At 48.9% G+C, this 20,693-nt stretch overlaps 1 protein-coding gene across 5 annotated transcripts in view; it reads right to left on the bottom strand.

The window, feature by feature from the left end:
• MAST3 (microtubule associated serine/threonine kinase 3) overlaps positions 1 to 20,693 on the bottom strand; it is a 107,729-nt gene that overhangs the window by 78,820 nt on the left and 8,216 nt on the right. For all 5 annotated transcript variants that reach the window (XM_075611076.1, XM_075611073.1, XM_075611069.1 and 2 more), the window contains exon 2: positions 17,560 to 17,591. In XM_075611076.1, the coding sequence (XP_075467191.1) occupies positions 17,560 to 17,591 (32 nt within the window). The remainder of the gene's footprint in view (positions 1 to 17,559; positions 17,592 to 20,693) is intronic.

Raw genomic sequence — 20,693 nt, forward strand, 5'->3', positions numbered from 1 at the left:
AGGGGTTAATATACATCTGGATGAGCCGGTGGCTGAAGCCTGTTTATATGTTTAATGTAAACAGGTTTTTACCGTAAAAGATACCAATCAGGATTCGCATCTTGTCTTTGAAGACGACACATTTGCACTGGTGCTACGCCAGGTGCTACGCCTGTTTAGCAAGGTCGGACCCATTTTTAAAGCCCCGCAAAAAAATATCTTTATAAATGTATAATTTCGACACAGTGGAAACCTACAAGAAGGATTTTACAATTAATTATGTATATATGTATGTACATGGTCCGAGCATGTAGGGCTGCAGTATTAGACAGATGCTTTAGCTCTGATGTGTACAGAGAGAAAAGCCATAAGCCAGGGGTTCTCAACACCAGTCCTCAAGACCCCCCCAACAGGCCACGTTTTCAGGATATCCCTGCTTCAGCATAGGTATCTTCGACTGAGCCACCTGTGCTGAAGCAGAGACTGATTGAGCCACCTGTGCTGAAGCTGGGATAGCCTTAAAACCTGCCCTGTTGGGGGTCTTGACGACTGAAGCTGAGGACCCCTGCCATAACCTATCAATAGCTGCACAGATTCTCATTCAGTAATTGCAAGATCTGCAATGTTTTCTCTGCTAAACCGCATGAGTCAGAGTCAGCTCGGCGTCTCCCAAACCTCATTGCTATTCAGGATCACTCTCCCACACACGTCAGCTGCCCCCTCAGGCTTCTACGGGATCCCTCTTTTAATCTGTTTGCTGCTGTAGTGGCGCATCGCTTTGTAATGCATGGCATGGCTGGGAAGGGGTTAACAGCCAGGGTCAGCGACTGGTTAATACTATCGCCCCTTTGCAAAGTCAGGATCACCCCCTAACACACATCGGTTGCCTTCCTCCCCCCCCAAAAAAAAAATATATTCTGTAGTGTCACCTGTACAAATTTAGAATCCTCATCTTACAGGCATCAGTTTCCCCCATAGATTTAATAGGATTTCCCTCCCAGTAGTCTGGATCATGATATTACACACATCAGTATATGTATCATTAGAAAATACAGGGAGTTGCATACACAATGAGGGAAAGAGGCAATGAACATGATGGTTGATACAAGGCCAATAGTACCATTGCCACAAAGAGCTTACAATCTAATTGGCTTTGACACGATCGCCCTCCCTAAGGTCAGGATCTCTTACAAACCTAGGGGTATATTCTATAAGCTGCGAGACCGCCGGACCATGCCCACGGGGCTTCCGTGTGAGACCGCACAGATCGGCGATCTCGCAACTGATAGAATATACCCGATAGACCAGGGGTGGCTAACTCCAGTCCTCAAGGGCCACCAACTGGTCAGGTTTTCAGGATATCCCTGCTTCAGCACAGGAGGCTCAATCAGTGGCTCAGTCGTCGAGGGATATCCTGAAAACCTGACAAGTTGGTGGCCCTTGAGGCCTGGAATGGACCCCCCCCCGCCATAGACTCTTAATAGACCTGACTCACAAGTGAATGAATAAGGGTAAGGGCTGCCCCAATACTCACGGATATGAAAGAATTCACGTCCTCCCACGACATGCAACTAGCAACTCCCGAGTCAAGAGTCCCTACAAATGATGTGAAGGACACTTCAGCATGGCCGGGGCGATTCATGGTGCCACTTAATCCTCTTCCCTAAATTGTCTGCCCAGTGGCTTTTGGTTTGAGCGGCTGCTTACGCAGCTGTGCGAGTGAATAGAAGTTCTGAGTAATGTTTTATGCCGCACACTTTCCTCTGAGCGCCAGCTTTTTGCAAAGCATAGAAACTGCCTATGGATGAAGTCCGCTCGATCCACCCACTCTGCCCATTTCCCTACTTGCTTGGGACCCTCAGACCCGATTGGGTCCCTGACTTATTTCCATATTTAGGATCCCCTGCTGTCTATCCCAATCTGTTTTGAATTCCTTTTGGTAATAGGCTGCGCTTATAGTGCCGGCGACGCGACCGTCGCGTCAAAACAGATGCATTGTCGCCGTCATCGGCGCTTATAGTGCACGTGACGGAGCGACAGTGCTACCAAAAATCTGGTAGTCACTGTTATTTGATTTTTTCGGCGACGGCCTCCCCTTGTGGCCAATCAGGAGCTTTTCCGTCTCTCTGCCTATCCCCTTTATGACGTCGCTGGCCTTGTAGCCAGCGACGTTGCCTAAATTTGAAATATAACTATCGCAATGGTGACAGCGACGGGTGACGTCATCGGTCGCGTCGCCGGCACTATAAGCGCGGCCTTAGCTTCCACCTCCTCCGCTCGGGGGCTGTGCAGTGCACCCACTTCCCTTTCATGACCTCTTGTTGTAGCACTTCATCCATTGATATACTCAGGTCTCTATCATATCCCCCCTCTCCCTCCTTTCATCTTATTCAATATCCTGCTAAACCACCTTCCCCGTGCCAAGAGAAGACTTTAGTCCCAAATTGAATAAACACCCCTAGACTGTACATGCTGAGGCAGTGGTTTCCAACCTTTTTTTGGTTAAAGCTGCAGTTCAGTCTTTTGTTTTTTTTTTTTATTTATTTTTTTACTTCAATAGTTTCATGTGTGCAATCTCTAATTACCTAAAGAACTGTATAGCTGCAGGTCAATTCGTTCTCCATGTATTGATAGGTCGAAATTTGGTGACATAATTAGTGAAGGGATCTGTTTATATTCTGCTTGTCTGTCAGTGGAAGCTCATGAATATTCATGAGCACTCCTGCACTGACATGTGCTAGAGGGAGGGCAGGGCTGACAAAGGGGTGTGCCAGAGCTTGTGACAGGACATGAAGGGGCAGTGCCTTAGCAAATGGCTGTTAAAATAGAATACAAGAAAATTGGTCTTTCAAAGTTGTTTTTTTAAAAACAGAAAATGCTAAAAGTATTTTTTCTTACTACAGAACTGATTTATTTAAAAAAAACACACGCAGGATATTGACTGAACTGCAGCTTTAAGGAACCCTAAGTGAAATTCTGAGGAACCCCCAACCCTCTCTAATAGAAACACTGATCAGATGCATTGTACATTCTTCTGTATTTGGTACAATTTTCAAATGACCAGAAAATTACAGGGAACCCTTTAGAGAACAATAGAGTTCCTAGGAACCCTGATTGAAAATCACTGTGCTGAGGTCCCGCACTTTCTTACGGACAAGTTTAGTGAGAAAACTAGTTGCAGAGAAAGTTTTGCTTGAGGCTGCGTGGAATGTTCCATAATTATCAAGTTTTTCAAGTTATCTTCATGTGACGCAGATTCAAAGCCGGAGAAATATATGGCATCTCAGAGTTTGCTACCTATTGCTTCATATAAGCTCTCTCTATAACACCTCTTACTGCTCCCTATAACCACCTATTGCTGCATATAGCCGCTCCTTATAACTCCTCCTATTGCACCATATAACCAATCCCTATAACTCATCCTTCTGCCCCATTTAATGTTCCCTATAACTCCTACTATTACTCCATATAACCCCTCCCTTTAACAGGTCAGGTTTTCAGGATATCCCTGCTTCAGCACAGGTGGCTCAATCAGGGGATCATCCTTTGACTGAGCCATCTGCGCTGAAACAGGGACTGATTGAGCCACCTGTGCTGAAACAGGAACTGATTAAGCCACCTGTGCTGAAGCAGGGACTTATTGTCACAGCCCAGCTCACAAGCTGATGAGAAGCCCCTTGACATATTGATGCTTAGAGAGACAGGATTTATAAATGCCTCCCTTGGCATCAGTTTAACCCTTCGCTCACAGTGAACCTGCAAGTGACTGGTCTCTCAGGCAGCGAAAGGGTGATTGGCAAAATGGCAATGACCGACTCCCACCTGCAAATGAAACCTGTTATCCCCTTCTCTGCCAGTGCACTGCAGGCTCCTCCAGCAGCAAAGTACAGGAGGCAGGACTGTCTGTCCGGGAGCGGCATTTCAGGCCCCTGATTGGTGAAGATTTATGTCACTTATCCGACCCCTATCCTGGTAGCAGTGAGTGGCGTGGTTGCTATGGCGACGCAATGCAGGAAGAAATGACCTGCACTGCGTTTTTTTTTTTTTACATTTTAAAGCTGCAGTTCCACTTAATGAGCCGTAACGAGGGCAAATACGGCATTACAGAGCTAAGGGCAGACTGGCAGCGGGAATCCAACCAGGTTTATCTGCATCAAAGGCAGTGCTGCTACCACTAAACTGCTACCCCTTCAGCCTGTCACATTTGTTACTCAAATACGTTGGAAACTTGTAAGATTAAATACTTGACACGCAGGAAAAGGGTGTGAAGGTTTCGCGGCATCTCCCAGGGGATTCTGGGAGACACACCCAGAGCAGGGGTGGCAAACTCCAGTCCACAAGGGCCACCAACAGGTCAGGTTTTAAGGATATCTGCTTCAGCACAGGTGGCTCAATCAATGGCTCAATCATTGACTGAGCCACCTGTGCTGAAGCAGAAGTAGCCATAAAACCTGACCTGTTGGTGGCCCTTGAGGACTGGAGTGGACTACCCCTGGCCTAGGGGATCACAAGTGACAACATTATCTGATGACATGACTCCTATGCAGAGTCAACATGTTCTGTAGCGCAGTACAAGTGAGACTGCGTATGTTATGAGAAGCAAAATCTCACCTGTAAAACACCCTGATACAAGATACCGCTTGAGGCAGTTCTCCGTCGGACAGCAAAAAATCACTATTTCTCACGGGAGTAGCCATTGCACCCACTTTAACCCACTCAAAAAAAAGAAATCAGGAAGAAGTATAATATACACCAGAGCTTTTCAACCAGGGTTCCTATAACCCCTTAGGGTTCCCCGGGTGTCCCTAAAGGGTCCCTGCAATTTTCTAGTCATTTTAAAATGCAGAAGAATTTACAAAGCATCTGATCACAGCCACGCTATTAGAGATGGTTGGGGGTTCCTCAGAACTTCCCTTATGTTTCCTTAACCAAGGGGTGCGCAAACTTCTTGAGCTGCGCCCCCCTGCCCGGGAGCCGCAGCATTCGCAACCCCCCCTCTCCAAGGACTCGGCGTCAAATGACGCAGCGGGTTATGTGACGGCATGTGACCCTGCGCATCATTTGACGCTTGTTGCCATGGCGATGCATCACATCACATGACCCCGCGGCATCATTTGACGCTCGATATACAGTACAAAGGAATATAAGGCTAAAACAGAGGTTTGGAAAGCAGAATAAAACAGATTTAGATAAGGAGGGGTGACAAAGGGATGTTTGAAGAAATTGGAAGGGTTATTCAACGGTGAGAAGTAACAGCATGGAAGGGGAAGGGGATGCTGTGGGGGGGGGGGAGTTGTTGATAAGAACATTGGCAGAGAGGCAGGCAGGATAATTACAAACAATTGTGATAGGGTGTGAGAACCCCCATATCCGCATTAAGTCCTCTTGTTTTGGTGTCAAAGTATTATCATTTTGAGTTCAAATGTTTTCCGTTCTTGGGTACGTTTAAACATTCCATTGAGGATTTTGATTTTTAAATACATTCATGGAATGATCTGGTTGTGAGAAGTGATGTCCCACTGGTGAGCCGTATCTTCCTTCTTCATGGTGGAGTATAGAGGGTCTGTGCATGTTCATTCTGCCTTGTAATTTTTGGCTGGTTTCCCCAATGTAGCACCCTTGGTCACATTTGTTGCACTGAATCATATACACCACATTCCTGGATGTGCAGCAGTATGATCCTTTAACATTGAATGTTCCATTGTTGTAACTGGCTGTGGGATCTTGGCATATATGTTTGCAGAGTTTGCAATGTGTGTTGTTGCACGGTTTTGTGCCATTATCAGTGTCTTTATGTTCGTTATTTAGTTTTCTGTTGACTCATTTCTGTTTGAGGTTTGGTGGCTGCCGGAACGCAAGGATGGGAGGTTTGGGAGAGATTTCTTTGAATGTCACATCCTCTGCCAACATGGGTTGCAGGTCTTTGATTATTTTTCGTATACCCTTTAGGGTAGGGTTGTATGTGGCCACTAGTGGTATACGTGTGGTAGGTTCTGTCTGTCTGTATTGTAGCAGGTGATCTCCAGCGGCTTTTAGTGCAGATGTAGTAGTTCTGGCAATAGTCTTTGGTTTGTATCCCTTCTGTCTGAACGATTCGGTCAGGGTTGTGAGATGCCTGTTTCTGTCTTCAGTGTCAGAGCATATGTGGTGGTATCTTATAGCCTGGCTGTGTATGATACCTTGTTTTGTATGAGTGGGATGGAAGCTGGAGTTGTGGAGGTAACTGCATCTGTCAGTTGGTTTCTTGTATACAGATGTGTGTAGTTTGCCATCTTTCAGTGTTACTGTTGTATCTAGAAAGTTTACTAGGTTTTCCGAATAATCCATTTTGAGTTTAATTGATGGATGGAATGAGTTCAGGGAGTTGAAGAATTGTTTTAGATTTTCTTCACCCTCTGTCCATATTATAAACAGGTCATCAATGTATCTGTAGTATTTATAGGGTTTGTGGGGGCATGTACTTAGGAATCTTTGCTCAAGATTTACCATGAAAATATTGGTATATTGCGGTGCCATCTCGGTACCCATGCAGTCCCCATTAGTTGTAGGTACATTTCCTTGTTGAAGCTGAAGTAGTTGTGTGTGAGCATGTATTCTATCAGTTTGGTAATTACATCAGCGCTGTGTTTCTGATCCAGGGAGATGTTGTAAGGAATTGCAAGCATGCCTCAATACCATCCTTGTGGGGGATGTTGCTGTAAAGGGATTCTACATCCATGGTAACTAGCAGTGTGTTGGATGGTACAGTAGTTGGTCGATGTTGTTAAGGTTATTGAGAAAATCTGTGGTATCTTGTATGAAGCTGTTGGTGCTTGTGACTAAAGGTTTGAGGATATTCTCCACTAAGCCTGATATTTGTTCAGCGAGTGTATCCATACCTGTTATAATTGGTCTGCCGGGGTTTCATGGTTTGTAGAAACAATGTACAACCTATCCCCCGTGGAGAGATCTGCAATCAAGGAACTGCGAAACAACCACAATATCATCATCAAACCAGCAGATAAAGGAGGTGCCGTGGTGATTATGAACACAAATAAATACATAGAAGAAGGCAATAGAAAACTCACAGACAACAAGAAACTCACGCATGATCCAACCCGGAATATACAAAGCAACTCATGATCTGATCAAATCATTCCCTAACCACCTGCAACCATTATTGAAGCAACTAATACCTGACAACCCAAGAGTTGGGATCTTCAACATGCTTCCCAAAATCCACAAACCAGGAAACCCCGGCAGACCAATTATAAACCACTATATACACCACTATAAACCACTATATACACACCACTATATAGTGTGTGTATATATATATATTGTGACATAGTCCAAAGATGTTAGGCAGCTTTCTGCCCCGTTTTAGGTCAGAAAGTGCAGGAATAGTTAAAAATGATCCATTCCACAGCTTCACATTAACTCAGACTGCTAGATGGAAAATCCAGACCACAGATTACAATGGGTCTAGTTCTCCCTCACCTGCTCTTCTAATCACTTGCACAGGTATTTAGAGCAGAGAGGTTTGCATTTCAGTCTCTCTCCTTAGAGCCTGGAGGCTGGGGGTATTGCTGCTCCCCGGAATCCAGTTCGGGGTGGACGGCCCCTCCAAGTATCACAGTACCAGACGATTTGCCTGGACACTTGGGACCGTGTTCCCACCACGAACAGATAAGACAAAACAAATGTTTATTGCTGTTGCTAAAAGACTGTGCTGTATCTAGTGACCCTAAATGAGAGGGCATTGTTTTAAGTGGGGGAACCAGGTTAGTTGGCCCAGTTAGTTCGCAGTTAGAGGCTGATTCTGATGTGTAGTTAGTTCCCTGAAAGGGATAGGATTTCTTTATATGATTTGGTTTTTATTTCTTAAAAGTGACACTGTGTGAAATGCTATGACACTGATATGAGTAAACCGCTGAAGGTTAAATGTCTGAGTACCTCCTGCCTACACATGTTAAAGCTGCAGTACCTTACTTGGATGGAAATAAAGCAGGCAGAAGCCTGAGTTAAGCAGCATAATACTTTGCTTGTTCCTGTTTGTTGTATAAATAACCCTAGAAGACTGTGTCGGGAAGAACCAAGACAGACGTCAGCGCTACAAAAGAGGGGCGTTTGTCACATATGGTGGAGAATGCGGGCAGCCTCTACAAGAGGTTCACGCGCTCAGCACAGAGGTGCAAAACTCACGCCTGGAGGGCCACGGTCTGAACACAGAGCTGGGAATGTTGAAGCAAACCCATGAGATTGCCCTGAGTGAGTTAGAGACTGTAAAGCAAGAAAATGAGACTCTGAAATTGAAAAATTCAGATTTGACTGACCAAGCAGAAAAAGTAAAGAAACAGTTGACTCAGGAAAAATTAGAAGTGCAGGAAGCACTACAGAATGCATTGATGCAAACTCAGAGCCAGCACCAGGAAGAAATAGAGGCTCTGAGAACAGAATTGCGACATGTGTGCACAAAACAGAATTCTCTCGTGGAGGAACTTAACGTTTTGAAAAAGGAGAAAAGCATTAGAATAATTCAGAAGCACTGCAAAGCTCTTATCCAAGGAAGAAGGGAAAGAGAAAATTATCGGCGTAAACGCGCCACAACTATCATCCTACAGGCTGCCTACAGAGGGATGAAAATTCGTCAGTTTAATCGCCGGAATAAAGCAGCCTGTGTTCTTCAATCATTCTACCATGCCCGCATGGTACGAAACAGGTTCCTCATTATGAAAGGAGCAACTATAAAAATTCAGTCTCTGACTAGGATGACACAGAACAGGATTCGCTATCAAACCCTGAGAAAGGCGTCACTGGTTATCCAGCGGTACTTTCGCCTGAATAAATGTAGGCCTCAGGAAAGAGAGGCCCAAGGCTACATGCCTGCCGGCTGCAAAGGTAAAATGCCACACGGTACAGCCAGAGTTATTGAGAGCCCCATCAAGGTGAAGGTGCTCCAGGTAATTAGCGCTTCATCTTCTAAGTACCATATAATTGCCCCAAAGGGAAAATCCCAAATCTCTAAGAGTGAAGATGGTTGTGAGAAAATACATGGCAGTAAGAAGTACCATAAAGGTTCAAAGGTTGCAAAGCAAAAGCGACGAAGGTCAACGCTGGCCTTGAATTTATCCAGATCTCGCCACTCTGGGCCACAATATAAAGACAAAGATTATCCGGCCCCAGAGTTCCGCCAGAAGCTAAAGAGACAGTCTGACCATGTGCAAGAGACAGAAAGCGTTAAAATAAACTCTGAGGATATAATGGACTGGAAGTCAAGAAAAAAAAAAAGTAGTGGAACTAACCAATTGGGTTACACGTGCGGACTATGTCACTACTACAGTATATGCTATACTATACCTTTAGAAAAGCATTTTTGTAAATATTGCAATGTTGTATTTTTTTTTCTCTTCATTGAAAATGTAGGTAAAACTACAAATTAATATACAGGGTTGATGGCCCTTAAGATTACAAGGCTGTAGTTTATAAAAAAAAAAAAAATATATATATATATATATATATATATATATATATTGGTAGCTTACAATATAGGGAAAAAATGCCCTTTCCGGTTGGTAAATATATAATGAGGTTCATATTCTAGAGTAGAAAAACCCAGGGAGGTAATAGAAACTGTCTGGTTCTGTGAGCATATTTAGCATATCCTGGGTTATAAGAATGTGTGCTAGACATTTATTTTTCAAAATAGTTCCCTAATAGAGAGCAACAAAATATGTTTGCCAAGTATAGTCTCTTATGACGAAAACTATTGACCATAATTGCCGCGGGAAAAAAAGAAAAAAAAAGTAATATTCGTGTCGTGAATGTTTAATATTGTACTGAGGAGTTAGCTCAAGTATTTCAGGTAGGACGCTCATCCCAGTGAGGTCCATGGCCGCTCACCCCATTAGGTGTGAGCTGGGGAGGGGGATATGTGACATAGTCCAAAGATGTTAGGCAGCTTTCTGCCCCGTTTTAGGTCAGAAAGTGCAGGAATAGTTAAAAATGATCCATTCCACAGCTTCACATTAGCTCAGACTGCTGGATGGAAAATCCAGACCACAGATTACAATGGGTCTAGTTCTCCCTCACCTGCTCTTCTAATCACTTGCACAGGTATTTAGAGCAGAGAGGTTTGCATTTCAGTCTCTCTCCTTAGAGCCTGGAGGCTGGGGGTATCGCTGCTCCCCGGAATCCAGTACGGGGTTGACGGCCCCTCCAAGTATCACAGTACCAGAGGATTTGCCTGGACACTTGGGACCGTGTTCCCACCACGAACAGATAAGACAAAACAAATGTTTATTGCTGTTGCTAAAAGACTGTGCTATATCTAGTGACCCTAAATGATAGGGCATTGTTTTAAGCTGGGGAACCAGGTTAGTTGGCCCAGTTAGTTCGCAGTTAGTGGCTGATTCTGATGTGTAGTTAGTTCCCTGAAAGGGATAGGATTTCTTTATAGAAATTTCTTTTATAGAAGAAAGTGCAGACATAGTATGGAAGTGATCCGCCCCACAGATTCACAGTCACTAAGGCTGGTGGGTAGGAGATCCAGACCAGACTTTACAATGTGGGGTTGATTTTAACTGTGTATGCAAAGAGGCTATGGGATAGGCTGGAGGGTTTTTGTCACTTTTTTTACTCACCATAACTTAACTCAGTATTATGGTATAGCCTATCCCATAGCCTCTTTGCATACCCAGTTAAAATCAACCCCACACTGATGAGACCCATTAAGGTCGAAACAGCTGTCTGTGGGTGGTTTTCTGGGTATGCACCTTAACCCTGGCTGTGCTCAAAGCTGTGACCATGCAGCAAGCTTAAGCCTATAGGGAACCATGTTAAAAATGGTTTTTGAGGCAAAAAGTGACACTGTGTGCTCATTTGCATGTCATTTCCCAGAATCCCTTGCTGCAGTGGAAGTGCTGTATGCTGGGTGATAATGGGGAAAGGCGGGGTTGCAGACCTGCCTAAGACATGCAGATGAGCATACAGTTGTATTTGCATATTTGCTTTCCTGTGGAGGGTTTTTGTCACTTTTTTTACTCACCATAACTTAACTCAGTATTATGGTATATATATATATATATATATATATATATATACAGTGTTCGACAATTGTATACATTTACTCGCCCGGGGCGGGTGGATTTAACCCCCGGGCGAGTAACTATTGGCCCAAGCAGCACACGTGTTTTTTTTTTAAATTCCCCCGTTCGCGCTGAAATTTCCCTGCTCGCGCTGAAATTTCCCTGCTCGCGCTGAAAAAAAAAAAAAAAAAAACTCCCCTACCTGACTCCTGATTGGCGCGCGCTCCAGGCTTTGTGGGCGCGCGGCCAGGCTCTATATGAGCCCGCCCCCAACGAGCGGCCATTCTGCCTGGAGCTCTGTTGGAGGGTAAGTATTCTCCATGCTGCGGCCCCTCTGCTCCTTCCCTGCGATCCCCCTGGTCCCCACATGGCTCCCTACTCCCCACCGCGGAAGCTCTCCTGTCCCCTGCTCCTGTCCCATTCCCCTGCTCCTGTCCCCTCCTCCTGTCCCCTGCTCCTGTCCCCTGTCCCCTCCTCCTGTCCCCTGCTCCTGTCCCCTGTCCCCTCCTCCTGCTCCCTTCCCCTCTTCCTGCTCCTGTCCCCTTCCCCTCCTCCTGTCCCCTTCCCCTCGATCCACCGATCGATGTCAGGGATGGGAGGTCCCCGCTGCTGCAGCCCGGTTGGCTTGCGGGGGGGGGCTCGGCCCTCACCACGTGCCTCCCATGCGTCCCCTACCTTCATGATGGCGCAGCCGCCGCATGAGGTGGGGGGATGTCGGCCTGCCCCCCCGCCACGAGCATCATGCCGCCGCGGGCTGGGGGGGAAGAAGCAGCCTGCAGCTTGGCCGTGCACTGTGACATGCCGGCGAGGGGAGCAGGGCAGTGGCGGCCACGGCGGGGCTGACTGTCACCTGGGGCGCCCAGTGGGGGATACCTCGCCACGTGCCTCCCACCCACCCTGCTGATTGGGGGGGGGGGGATGTCGGCCTGCCCCCCACACGAGCGGGAGATGGGCGCGGGTGGGTGGGGGATTTGCGTGGTGCTGGTCGCGGCCTTTCCTCCCCTGTGTGTGTGTGAGAATGTGTATGTGTGTGTGTGTGGGAGAATGTGTGTGTGTGAGAATGTGTATGTGTGTGTGTGTGGGAGAATGTGTGTGTGTGTGTGAATGAATGTATGTGTGTATGGGAGTATGTGTATGTGTGTGACACCAGAGGTCCCCCCCAGTCAGTAACCCCCCCCAGTCAGTAACCTCCCCCCCAGTCAGTCACCCCCCCAGTTAGTAACCCCCCCAGTCAGTAACCTTCCCCCCAGTCAGTCAGTCACCCCCCCCTGTCAGTCACCCCCCAACCCCAGTCAGTGTCAGTCACCCCCCACCCCCAGTCAGTGTCAGTCACCCCCCACCCCCAGTCAGTGTCAGTCACCCCCCACCCCCAGTCAGTGTCAGTCACCCCCCACCCCCAGTCAGTGTCAGTCACCCCCCCACCCCCAGTCAGTGTCAGTCACCCCCCCACCCCCAGTCAGTGTCAGTCACCACCCCCAGTCAGTGTCAGTCACCCCCCCAACCCCAGTCAGTGTCAGTCACCCCCCCACCCCCAGTCAGTGTCAGTCACCCCCCCACCCCCAGTCAGTGTCAGTCACCCCCCCACCCCCAGTCAGTGTCAGTCACCCCCCCAACCCCAGTCAGTGTCAGTCACCCCCCCACCCCCAGTCAGTGTCAGTCACCCCCCCACCCCCAGTCAGTGTCAGTCACCCCCCCACCCCCAGTCAGTGTCAGTCACCCCCCCACCCCCAGTCAGTGTCAGTCACCCCCCCACCCCCAGTCAGTGTCAGTCACCCCCCCAACCCCAGTCAGTGTCAGTCACCCCCCCACCCCCAGTCAGTGTCAGTCACCCCCCCACCCCCAGTCAGTGTCAGTCACCCCCCCACCCCCAGTCAGTGTCAGTCACCCCCCCACCCCCAGTCAGTGTCAGTCACCCCCCCACCCCCAGTCAGTGTCAGTCACCCCCCCAACCCCAGTCAGTGTCAGTCACCCCCCCACCCCAGTCAGTGTCAGTCACCCCCCCACCCCCAGTCAGTGTCAGTCACCCCCCCACCCCCAGTCAGTGTCAGTCACCCCCCCACCCCCAGTCAGTGTCAGTCACCCCCCACCCCCAGTCAGTGTCAGTCACCCCCCCACCCCCAGTCAGTGTCAGTCACCCCCCACCCCCAGTCAGTGTCAGTCACTCACCCACCCAGTCACCCCTGCCCCACCCAGCCACTCACCCAGCAAACCACTCAACCAGCCAGTCACTCACCCAGCCTCTCTCTCTATGTATCACCCACCCTCTGTGTGTGTCACCCACCGTTTCTCTCCTCTGTCTCCCCCACTCTCTCTCTCCCCCCCACACACTCTCTCTCTCCCCCCCACACACTCTCTCTCCCCCCCCCACACTCTCTCTCTCCCCCCCACACTCTCTCTCTCCCCCCCACACTCTCTCTCTCCCCCCCACACGCTCTCTCTCCCCCCCACATGCTCTCTCTCCCCCCCACACTCTCTCCCACACACTCTCTCTCTCTCCCCCACTCTCTCCCCCACTCTCTCCCCCACTCTCTCTCTCTCTCCCCCCGACACTCTCTCTTTCCCCAACACTCTCTCTCCCTCTCTCCCCCACACTCTCTCTCCCTCTCTCCCCCACACACTCTCTCTCTCCCCCCCTCTCTCTCTCTCTCCCCCCCACTCTCTCTCTCTCTCCCCCCCCACTCTCTCTCTCCCCCGAACACTCTCTCTCTCTCCCCCCCATACTCTCTCTCTCCCCCCCCCACACTCTCTCTCCCCCACACTCTCTCCCCCACACTCTCTCCCCCACACTCTCTCTCTCCCCCACACTCTCTCTCTCCCCCACACTCTCTCCCCCACACTCTCTCTCCCTCACACTCTCTCTCCCCCCCACTCTCTCTCTCCCCCACACTCTCTCTCTCCCCCACACTCTCTCTCTCTCCCACACTCTCTCTCTCCCCCACACTCTCTCTCTCCCCCACACTCTCTCTCTCCCCCACACTCTCTCTCCCTCTCTCCCCCACACTCTCTCTCCCTCTCTCCCCCACACTCTCTCTCCCTCTCTCCCCCACACTCTCTCTCCCTCTCTCCCCCACACTCTCTCTCCCTCACACTCTCTCTCCCCCACACTCTCTCTCCCACACTCTCTCCCCCACTCTCTCTCCCCCACACTCTCTCCCCCACACTCTCTCCCCCACACTCTCTCCCCCACACTCTCTCCCCCACACTCTCTCTCTCCCCCACACTCTCTCTCCCTCACACTCTCCCTCTCCCCCACACTCTCTCTCTCCCCCTCTCTCTCTCTCTCTCCCCCACACTCTCTCTCTCTCTCTCCCCCACACTCTCTCTCCCTCTCTCCCCCACACTCTCTCTCCCCCACACTCTCTCTCCCTCTCTCCCCCACACTCTCTCTCCCTCTCTCCCCCACACTCTCTCTCCCTCTCTCCCCCACACTCTCTCTCCCTCTCTCCCCCACACTCTCTCTCCCTCTCTCCCCCACATTCTCTCTCCCTCTCTCCCCCACACTCTCTCTCCCTCTCTCCCCAACACTCTCTCTCCCTCTCCCCAACACTCTCTCTCCCTCTCCCCCACACGCTCTCTCTCTCTCTCCCCCACACTCTCTCTCTCTGTCACTCCCACACTCTCTCTCTCTGTCACTCACACTCTGGATCTCTTATTTACCCTATATATCTTAACTGCCCTATACTACACCGAAATCTTAACTACCCTATACTGCTTTCTTCCAGATCTGGCTCAAGCTTCACACGGAAGACATCGGAACCCCCCCCTAACCCAGAAGACAGGTAATGAACACCTCCCCAATGTATAACATTGCGGGAATGAGCGTACCTGGACATTGAGGGACTGCGGATCAGGTAAGATCCCAGGTGGGATTGCTGCTTTAGATATTGTGAAGCGGGGACATCCAGACATTGGTTAAGGGGTTCAGGAAACTAGTCATTCACACCTGGCTTTTATTTCTAGATCCACATTTACACACACACATGTAACAAGGACTAATTGTAGTATAATGTAATACAATAAATACATTTATGTCAAAAACGAATGTTGTTCTGACTAGGAATTTATTAAATGTATTTTATTTATATATTTTATTTTAAAGCGGGGTTGGGGGCGGGACTAGGGGCGGGGTTGGGGGCGGGACTAGGGACGGGACTAGGTGGCGAGTAGATTTTTGGGTTGGGCGAGTAGATTTTTGGGTGATTTGTCGAACACTGTATATATATATATATATATATATATATTCCATATCTCAATCAAAAGTAACAATAGGCACAACTTCACAAAACAAAAGGTACAGTATATACATTAATGCGTGCACGTATCATATTTAAGGTAATGAAAAGTCATACATCCCCCAAACGACCCTGATGAAGATCCCATAGTATAACGAAATGTTGATTTTTGCTATGACTACAATATATTCACTTTATTCACCAATGCCAGTGTGCTGTGTCCATTCTTGTAAACTGTATGTATGTATGTATGTATGTATGTATGTGTATTTGTAACATCATCACAAGGGTGAAGAAATTAATATGGCATTGGGCCGGACATATCCCAAGAAGAAATTACCATCATTGGACAAAGATGGTGCTCCAATCGAGTTTAAAGCTGCAGTTCAAGCTGCTGTTTAAAAAATTGTTTCCCATTCAATATGTGCATCAATACAATCTACACACTGACAAGTGATTAGCTACACGTAAGTTGCTGATCGATCCGCAAAGATTCAGCTCGGAAGTTAACTAAATCACTGTCAGTGCTGCAGAAGAGAACCCAAGATGTAAAGTTCTGTGTGGAACATCATGTGACCAGGCAGCCACTAGATACAATTGGTGCACGGCTAGAGAGAGGGCAAAAGGGGTGTGCCAGAGCCGGTCTCAGAAGAGGAAGGGATGTGACTTTGTAAATGGTTGCCATAGAAACAAAAATGCTCGTTACATTATAATGCATAAAAAATTTTTTTTAAATGCTACAAGTACTTTCTTATAGTACAGAACTGATTTATTAAAAAAAAACACAAATGTAAGATATTGCTTGAAGTGCAGCTTTAATAGACCAAGACAACAACCACAAGTAAGATAGGAGGATGAATCAGAAAATATGTTGCAGCAACGTGGAGGAGAGAGGCTGCAACCGCAGTACCTGGAAGGTCATGGGGGAGGCTTCATCCAGTGGCCTCAACTGCCCGGGCACGTCCCAGGGGCCCCAGCTCTAGCAGGGGGGGAACAAAAGGAGTCGGGACCCTCCCTCCTGACTCGTAAGCAGTGCGGAGCGGCATCCCACGTAACCGCGGGGACCCAGAAATGGTTCAATCGAAACCATATGCAGTTCAGGGAAGGAGACAGCTGCTGCGCTCTCTCTTAGGCCGCGTCCAGGGCTGCTTGCCGAGACAAATTTTTTGGTATTTCTCGCGCTTGCCCTGGTCACGTGTGCGGTTCAGCCAATGAGGACGAACCGCTCACGTGACATCACAGGCACGCCCACCTCACTCGCGCATCTAGCTGGCCAGGAATCACCCGGGCAACATGAACACCCGACGTCACGGCGCTCGAGCACCGGCGAGCGCACTCTCACCCTGGGCGAGACCTTAGGCCTAGGATATAGTGGGTGCGCGACAGAGCGCATGGCGTCTCACGCGCTTGTCGGCCAAGCGATCTGTGGACTGAGATCCGCAGCGACGGCGGGGGGTGGCAGAGGCGTGGACGTGACGTTACGAGGCTGGTTCGCCCTCATTGGCTGTACCGCTCACGTGACCCAGCTGTCGCACGACAAAAACAAATTGTCTTGTCTCCCGAAAATGCTGCCACGCCCTCACGCTTGGTCGTGCGCTCTATGGCCTGCCTCATAGAGGTGCGGCCTGCTGTTTGCGCCACGCGTGTGGAGTCACTCGCATTATGGACGTGGCCTTAAGTTACAGCCGTCTCTGTTCCGAGAGGAGAAGAAGAGTGAGAGAGAGCACCAGCTCTAGTCTCCTTTGTCCCCTGAACTGCATCTGATTCGTTTGAACCATTTCCAGGTCCTCGCAGTCATGTGGGTACCACTACGCCACTGCTTAGGAGTCAGGGGGGAGGGTGCCTTTCATTTTGTGCCAGTTTGCGGTGCATGTCCTATACCAATAGTAAGAGAGAAGTAATCCACTACAGCAGGAGCAGACAAAGGTAAGTAAGAAAACTTGTATTCAAAAATAAACATAGCACAAACATGACCAACGTTTCGGTCCTCGTGGTACCTTCCTCAGGGTGGTGCTGAGGACCGAAACGTTGGTCATGTTTGTGCTATGTTTATTTTTGAATACAAGTTTTCTTACTTACCTTTGAGTGCTGTCTTGTGTCTGCTCCTGCTGGAGTGGAATATATATATATATATATATATATATGAGAGAGAGACCCTTTAACCCTTTTGCTGCCAAGGGGCCTGCGGTGCATTGCTCTGTTAACCCCTTCAGGGGCAGAAGTAGTGCAGATTCTGATGAATAAGTGAATAAGTGCATTTGCTGGTACGCAGTTCTACTTACATACTTCCACGACGGGGTAAGCTCAGCTCCTTCTGTAATAAGACAAGAAACACATTATTATTCCTTTTTCAATTCATATAGTTTTTCTATAGGAGCCTAGAACTTGGTATTAGATCATAATCATTTCATCCACTTGTATATCCTGAAATATTAACCCTCTCTAATCCCTGTCCTGCCACTTCCCCTTCCCCATCATTAGGATCCCATCATAGAGATCCCAAGCAGTTCTGATTTTTTAACTATATTAACCGTCACTACCTTTACTGGGTAGCTGTTCCATGCATGCACTACCCTTTCAATTAAGTACTTCCTCATGTTAGCCCTGATGCACATTGTATGAGCATGTTTCCATCTTACCTCTTATAGATACCACAGACATATTTAAAGGATTTCAGTATATTCCCCTCTCCCTACTTTCAGATTAGTGGGATTTGGGGTCTTGGGACCCCAACAAATGCAATTGAATGAAAAAGTCCTTCCTGCTTATGCTAAAAATCATTGAGACCACAGAAAATCAGGGTCATACCTGATTATTATTATTTTTATTCATTCTCTCTCTCTCTCTCTCTCTCTCTCTCTCTCTCTCTCTCTCTCTCTCTCTCTCTCTCTCTCTCTCTCTCTCTCTCTATAGCAAGGCATACTATGCCCTCATGTGGCAATAAGGTGTAACTACAATTGCAGCAACATGGTAAAATGTAAACAAGTGGTGGACAGTATGATAAAGACCACACATCCTGGCCCACCTAAGGCTTTTTTGGGGGCCCAAGGCAGCACGCTGGCAGTGGGGCCCAACCTGTAAAAAAAAAGTTAAGGTGGCCTACCTTGATGAACGGCCCTCATCAGGCATGGCGGCATGTGACGTCACGTTGCCATGGCAACACGTCGTCATATGATGTCGCGGCGTCAATTGACGTCGGTCACTGTGGCAACGCGACGCTACAGGAATAGGTAAGACCCCTCTCACAAAGGAAAACGCACACCTCTCTCTCTGCCGGTCTGGTGGCCCCGCGCTCCCCCTTCCTGTCGTCGCCGGGATCCAACCTCTGCCCGTCCAGGGGGGGGAGCTGGAGGACGGGGGGCACCGAGGGAGTGATTGACATACAGGGCTGCCGGCCGGAGGGGGAACACCTGGGACAGCCTGTTCCATGCCCACTCAGTCAAGAGGCCCCCCCTCTTCCGGTGAGTCTGCTGTGCATGACCCGCACCCCCATTCTGCTAAGCCCATCCGCAGGCCTGTGGGGCCCTTCTGTTAACCGGCATCTTCCTGGGCCGCCCTCTCACTGAGGTACAGTGGGCCCAACTGCAGGTAACCCCACACGGTGAACTATGCTCCCTGCCCCCCAGGCCCATTACCTCCTTACCTGGTGCCCGTGAGGGGGTGTTTAACTTAAAGTGGAGTGGGTGGCATGGGGAGAGAGTCACATGATGGAGGGAATAACATGCGGTGGAGTGGGGGAGAGAGTCACTTGGGGGAGGGAATAACATGTGTAACCCCCTGTGTCTGCTATCAGCACAGGACATGGCCCCTTTAAGAATAACATTCCACTGGATCATGTGACTGTGCTTAGCCAGTGGACTGACAGTTGGAAAGGGAGCTAGGGTGTGCAGGCCCATCCTGCACAGAGAGTCCATGCAGGACGCATAAGGCTGCACTTACAGTCCCGGTGACGGCGACGGCGACGCTGATGTCACGCTGTAGTTGCTGAAAAAATCAAATTGAATTGACTTCCAGCGATCGCGACCAAGTTGTCGCGTTGCTCCTACAATAAGCGCATGCGACGGATGCAATACATTTGTTTTGACGAAACGGCGCGTCGCCGGGACTATAAGTGTGGCCTAAGAGAGTGGGAACTGCAGAGAGAGAGAGTTGCCCCACTGGACCAGTGCGTGCAGCAGGGCCCAGCAGAGACCTGACAGTGCAGAGGGAAACAGGCAGACAGAGGCTACTACAGAGAAAGATTAGAAAGATTAGAGAGCTCATCTGTGCAGGAATTACACAAAGGATATAAACTGCAGTTATATTGCCATCACAGTTTGATCTTTGTGAAGCACCAGGCCTGCAACACACACACACACACACACACACACACGCACACACAGTTTATGAGCTGTAACGTTTGTGCTAGCACACCAGGATCTACAGGCCAGTACCCCATGATTGGGAGTCCGGACAGAGATAAAGGTTATTATTTGTTTGGGCAGCGTTCACACTGTTGGTATAGTTTGCTTACGTATATATGTGTATGGAATGATTTTGAGATTAAGAGTCACCATACTGATTCATATGAGATATGTAACACCACAAATTATAGCTATATGAGTATATAAAGCTTGTTATAATTCATTACAGCTGTGTTGTGTCTAGTCACTACAGTCTCACACAACATGTACCACACACCATAAGAATTAAACAGTAACCCATAGGACTCAGGCCCCCACCTCAGTGACAGGCCATATAATCTGAGGTAAAATAGAGGGGTTACATGGAGTGGGGGGCGATGGAGTTGGAGACAGGGAGGGGAGAGAGTCACATGGGGGAGTGAATAACATGCGGTGGAGTGGAGGACAGGAAGGGGAGGGAATAACATGCAGTGGAGTGGGTGACATGGGGAGAGAGTCACATGGCGGAGGGAATAACATGTAGTGGAGTGGGGGACAGGGAGAGGAGAGTAACATGGGGGAGGGAATTACATGAGGTGGAGTGGGGGACAGGGAGAGGAGAGTCACATGGGGAGGGAATTACATGAGGTGGAGTGGGGGACAGGGAGAGGAGAGTCACATGGGGGAGGGAATTACATGCAGTGGAGTGGGTGACATGGGGAGAGAGTCACATCGGGGAGGGAATAACATACGATGGAGTGGGGGCAGGGAGAGGAGAGAGTCACATGGGGGAGGGAATTACATGCGGTGGAGTGGGGGACAGGGAGAGGAGAGAGTCACATGGGGGAGGGAATAACATACGATGGAGTGGGGGCAGGGAGAGGAGAGAGTCACATGGGGGAGGGAATTACATGCGGTGGAGTGGGGGACAGGGAGAGAGAGTCACATGGGGAGGGAATTTTATGCAGTGGAGTGGCGGCAGGGAGAGGAGAGTCACATGGGGGAGGGAATTACATGCAGTGGAGTGGGGGCAG

This window comes from Ascaphus truei, chromosome 8 (assembly GCF_040206685.1).
Source record: "Ascaphus truei isolate aAscTru1 chromosome 8, aAscTru1.hap1, whole genome shotgun sequence".
NCBI classification, from domain to species: Eukaryota; Metazoa; Chordata; class Amphibia; order Anura; family Ascaphidae; genus Ascaphus; species Ascaphus truei.